General features: G+C 31.5%; 1 protein-coding gene across 2 annotated transcripts in view; it reads right to left on the bottom strand.

Moving 5' to 3' along the window:
* LOC107629552 (ABC transporter G family member 15) overlaps positions 1-5,173 on the bottom strand; it is a 7,362-nt gene extending 2,189 nt beyond the window's left edge. The window contains exons 1-8 of one of the 2 annotated variants that reach the window (XM_016332369.2): positions 4,931-5,173; positions 4,578-4,809; positions 2,694-2,773; positions 1,608-2,069; positions 1,179-1,301; positions 965-1,096; positions 591-875; positions 97-369 (exon numbers count right to left, since the gene is read on the bottom strand). In XM_016332369.2, the coding sequence (XP_016187855.1) occupies positions 97-369; positions 591-875; positions 965-1,096; positions 1,179-1,301; positions 1,608-2,069; positions 2,694-2,773; positions 4,578-4,803 (1,581 nt within the window). In that variant the 5' untranslated portion in view covers positions 4,804-4,809; positions 4,931-5,173. Of the gene's footprint in view, positions 1-96; positions 370-590; positions 876-964; positions 1,097-1,178; positions 1,302-1,607; positions 2,070-2,693; positions 2,774-4,577 lie in introns of both variants that reach the window. The other variant, XM_016332370.2, reaches the window with a different exon arrangement.

Genomic DNA, 5,486 nt, shown 5'->3' with positions numbered 1-5,486 from the left:
CATTAATTAAATAAAGTAAAAAATAATAAATTTTGATGGTTTTTGGTTAATAATTTTTTGTTATCAAATATTTTGGTTAATTAATTGGCTGCTTACAATGATTCCAGCTCCTGTGATGATCCCCATTAGGAAATTTGGAACAAGAGAAGCTACAACCATCATGAGACTCTCTATGACAGAGATGCAACCATAGATGTTGAGAGTGAAGAACACAAAGTGAATGATCCCTGGCCTGAATTTCACCATGTTGTATGTGATGGTGCTTGTAGTAAGAGCAATTGCAACCAAGAAAGGGAAAGAAGATAGGAAGTTGGCTAGAATATATGCTGCAACTCCATAATATCCATTAAGCCTTTCTCTATAGAAAACCTGTTTCAGAGCAAGAGATCAAATTTAACTCTAAATTGCAAATCTGCATTTTCTTTCTTTCTTTTTAATTAGTTATTCAAAATTTCAAAACTATCAATTTTGTCCAGAAATTATATTTCATAAGTAATTTTATTTTAAATGATCAACTTAACTGTTGCAATTTGAAGTAACAAATTAAACATGTAGTGATGTTTTTATATTAGTTTTTTTGTTGATGATACCTTCATTTCTTCAATGAAAGATGGGAAGCCTCCAATAGACATGAATGTCATGAAGCCTGAGATAAATGCACCACAAGCACCACGAGCTAGGATTGAGGTATAGCTATAGCCAATATCAAAATAGATAGTTCCAACACATATTGAAACTATGATGTAGATTATGATCCTCAACCAGTAGTATCCAACATCTCTACACATGTTCACAAATGATCTCTTTGTCAATGTCCTCAGTTGCTTCCACCAAGTTGCTTGACTTCCCTTTTGTCTCTCATTTTCAAGCCCTTCCTGCAATTAACAATATCATCATCATCATCATACATAATTATGATCAAAATACAAAAAGAAAACAGAACAACATAAGTAAAATCGGTTACATTAGTAGATAGTTCTTGAATCCTGTCCTTTGCTCTTGTTGCATAAGTTGAACGCCTATATCTATCAACCAGCATTGCTTTAATTTGTGCTGTGGCCATATTCATGAAAGGATCTGCTGAATTTGGAACATCCTAAAAAGGAAAGGAAAATATATGAAACAGTTCCATTAATTAACTATAATTACAAAGAATACAATTAATAGTTTGTACATACGTGAATTCTTTGAGATCCTTTGAGTGTAGCTGTGACAACATCAAAGTCAGAATTGATGCATCTAAGGAAGTGATCAGAAGGATTCCTTTTACGTGGACAAGGAAATCCAGCTTCAGCAAAAAACTGTAAAAGGTGAAAAATCAGTACTAATATTGTTGATTACCTGTACTGTACTTTTCCTATTTAGATTTGTGTTGAGTTTAATTTGCTTAATTAAATATTATTATGTAAATATCTAAAAAAGGTTAAGAAACAAAGAAAATTATTTACTATTAAATTAAAGTAGACACTTACATACAATTTGTCTTAATGTCTTTATATAAAATTTATAGTTAAAAATTATCTAATAGTTTTCAAATATTAATTTCACATGAAAATAACTACACGGGAGTTTTCAACTTAAATTAGAGGTAATAAAGAAATTGGTACCTGAACGGCCATTTTAGCTTCTCCAAAATAAACGGTTTCGCCGCCGGAGAGCAAGAAAAGGTCATCAAAGAGAGCAAAGACCTCGCTGCTAGGCTGGTGAATGGAGGAGATGACGGTGCGGCCGTCACGAGCGACATTGCGGAGAGTCTGAACGACGAAGAAGGCGGAGGCGCTGTCGAGGCCGCTGGTAGGTTCATCAAGAAAGAGCAAGCTTGGCTTTGTGAGGATCTCAAGGGCAATGCTGAGCCTCTTCTTCTCCCCGCCGCTTATCCCTCTGAGGTGCCAGTTTCCGATTAACCTGTCAGCACAGTCTTGCAGTCCCATCTCTATGATTGTTCCTTCCACGATGTTCTCTATTTCTTCTTTCGACATTGATGTTGGAAGCCTTAGATTTGCCGAATACGATATCGTTTCTTTCACTGTTAGGGTTCCCAGCAGCACATCCTCTTGTGTTACGTACGCCTGAACAATTACAACAACAACCATTTTCATGCATTTTCAATCTTTAGTTTTTTTTTAAACATATTCAATATTATCTTAGTTTTCTCTTTTACCATCTCTCCGTTGACCAATGTGTTATTATATACACTCGAATTTTTAACACTTATTTAAGCAGATGAGTTATCTAAGAATAATAGTTGAATCGACATGTTTGACTAACTTAGAATAAATGACCATTTGTATTTATAAAAGACAAAAACGCTAACATATATACTCACACTAGATCGAAACTAAATTTGTACCACGCAAGATGTCTTCTGTGTGACAAAAGTACCCTACGTGGCACTTCAATCCTCCAAAGACAGGGTACAAGTTTAGTTTCGATTTAGTATGAGTACATATGTCAGCGTTTTTATCTTTTATGAGTACAAATGGTTATTTATTCGACTAACTTATTATAACTAGCTGTTTTTAATTATTATTTTCACACAAATATTTTTATACACAAATATATAGTAACTGAGTTTCAATTTACATCTAGCATCTTTATTAATTTTTATTGTTGGGTAGGATATAGCATACACAATGTTTAATTGAAAAATAAGTAGTCACCAAAAAAATTGAAAAATAAGTGTTGTTACTTACAACAAAGCCATAGCCTAGGTTTTTCTTCTTCCCATTGAGAATAACATTTCCTGTCATGACTACATTTTTTGAGAGCCTACCTGTGACAACATATCCAGAAATTCAAATATTCAGAAAATTGTACCCTACCACACACATATTTAGAATACAACTTTAAAAATTAATTAAGCCTTCTTCAATCAAACAAATTAAACATCTTTCATCACTTGTTCGCTATAATGTTGGCTTTGAATTAAACAACAATATTATTTCATAGTGTACAGCATCATCGTAAATTGTAATTGTAAGTTAGTAAAAGTTGGAACTACAATAATTAATTGTTTGATTCACAAATTAAAGATGATGAGGAAGTTTCATTGATCTTGTTATTCTTATGTACAAATATGAACATGGCTTCTTTGAAACCAAACAAATTAATGCAGACAGCATTCAACTCCCTTTGTGAATGTTAGTTGGTTGGGAAGTAGTAGTAAAAGTAGTTCAAAGATAAGACTAAGACCAAACCTCATGCCATACCAATCAATGTTATAAGACCAGACAAAATGTGAGAAAATAGTAACAACCAACCTATATATATGGTCCTAAGCATGGACCATTCTTATTGTTGAACTACAATTCAATTCATATGTATTACATATAGTTTGATTTTTTAATTTGGCCTAACAAATTATTATAGTTACCCAAAGTTAATTGGGTAATTAAACATTTATAGTATATAGTATAAATTATAATCTCATAATATTAATTATTCCAACCACCAAAATTAAGACACATGTACTGTCTTATACTGATGAATTGTATATAAGAAAAAGCATAAGATGTCCTTTTCAATTGTCAACTATAGCTAAAAATTCGGAAGTATAATATGCTACAACTACAATAAGTATATATATATATGGATAATACCGAAAATTCTATATAGTTACCATTACCACCGACTTTTCTCTAATGTTCATTGTTCAAAGCCAACTCACTAAATGAAAAAAAAAAAAAAAGAAGCCAAAGTCAACCAAAAAAGCATCAACAACATTTTTGGGGGGTAAAATTAAAGTTAGAGTAGAAAATGTAATTTTTATAAATAATTATTACTACTAACAATAACAAAATATATAGTATGATAAGGTTAGGCTTGTTCCCGGGGAACCTGGACGCTCCATATTTAGTTACTATTCTTTAATTGCAGATAATGACATCATAACCACTTAGGACATAACATTTAAATACAAGGGCCCTGTGTGTTATTACTTGGCCTAAGAGGGAGAATATACTTTTTGGAATAGAAAAAATCTACTATCACTTTTCAAAAATTTAATACCCCAAACATTTTCAAGTTTTAAATTCAGTTAACATGGAAAAGTTTTTTACTCCCAGCAACCCTTTTAGTTTAGAGTATACTAAATTTTAATTTCAATTTAAAGAACAAATAGTAGTAGAACAAGTTGCCATGATTGATGAAGTAATTATACCAAAAAAGGTTTAACACTTGAAAGCACTATTAGGTCAAGAGTATACATCTATAATAGAAAAGATCTAAACTTTCATTACTATTCAATAACCCAATTGATTAGCAAATAATAAAAATAAAAAAAAAATAAATGGGTAGCACTAGAAAGTCAGAACTGCGAAAGACAAGAGAAAAAGGTTGAACCTTTACATCCAAAAACATGTCATGTATGTGTTTTGGGGTAAAAGAGACTCAAAATCTCTCAATGTTGGAACTTTAATTTGAACTCTTCATGTTATATCAAAGACATACACAAGATACATTAAAAAAAAAAAAAAACATTTTAAAAACTTGATACATTAATAATAATTCAATATATTATAAATGTACCAAAAATTTTTTCCATTAAGAATATTTTAGAATAGAAAAGTAATAATAACCTGCAAGTGAATCAAGGAGTGTGGATTTTCCAGAGCCAGAAGGTCCCATAATAGCCATGATCCTTCCAGGTTCAGCATAACCATTGAGGCCATTAAGCAACCTCTTAGTTGGTCCTTTTCCAAAATTTGGAAGAAAAACTTTTAGATCTTCCCATGCTAAGTAGCTTCCCCTATCCAAGCCACTACTATTGCTACTTCCACTTGTTGCAGCTTCTATCTCCATCATGTTTTGCTATAAGAGGAGGAAAGGAAAGATTTTGAACTCAAGATGAAGCTGAATGCTTAAGTTTGAAGCTCAAAAGATCATAGTAATAGTAGTAGTAGAGAGAGAAACAAAAAAAAAAAACACTTACTACTTCCTTCTTATTAATTACTATTTTCTTTTTTAAATTTTGTAGGGAGGTGTAGCACTGTTTTGCAACAAATACCAAACAACTAACTATTAATGGGTGCAATGAGATTCAATTAGTAACATGGGAGAATTATGAAGAGAGAGAGAGGGAGATGTGGAAGGAGTTTAATGGGTTTGAGTAAGTACAGATCAGAAGCATATGGGTGGCAAGTGAAGGACATTAATGGTGAGGGCTACAATGGCCTTTTACATCTTCAATAACCCCATGCTTGTGATGGCACGGATATGGATGTTAGTATGTTGCTATCATCCGTTTTTCAAAAATAATGTAACATCATCATCATCTCACAAAATACCATAACATAAAATAATCATTTTTTTTTCAATTTTTTAAAAACTAGGTTACATGTCCAAAAAATCTATATTTAAGCATTAATAAATTAGTTAGAGAAATTATAATTAGATACTTTTTGGATATTATTTTTTATATTTACAGTGATTGTTTCATTAATATTTGAAAATGATATAAACCTAAATGAATTAATAATTATTCATGA

This window comes from Arachis ipaensis, chromosome B03, assembly GCF_000816755.2.
Source record: "Arachis ipaensis cultivar K30076 chromosome B03, Araip1.1, whole genome shotgun sequence".
In the NCBI taxonomy this organism is placed as follows: domain Eukaryota; kingdom Viridiplantae; phylum Streptophyta; class Magnoliopsida; order Fabales; family Fabaceae; genus Arachis; species Arachis ipaensis.
The sequence above is the reverse complement of the archived record's forward strand: the minus strand, read 5'-3'. Positions and strand labels throughout refer to the sequence as shown.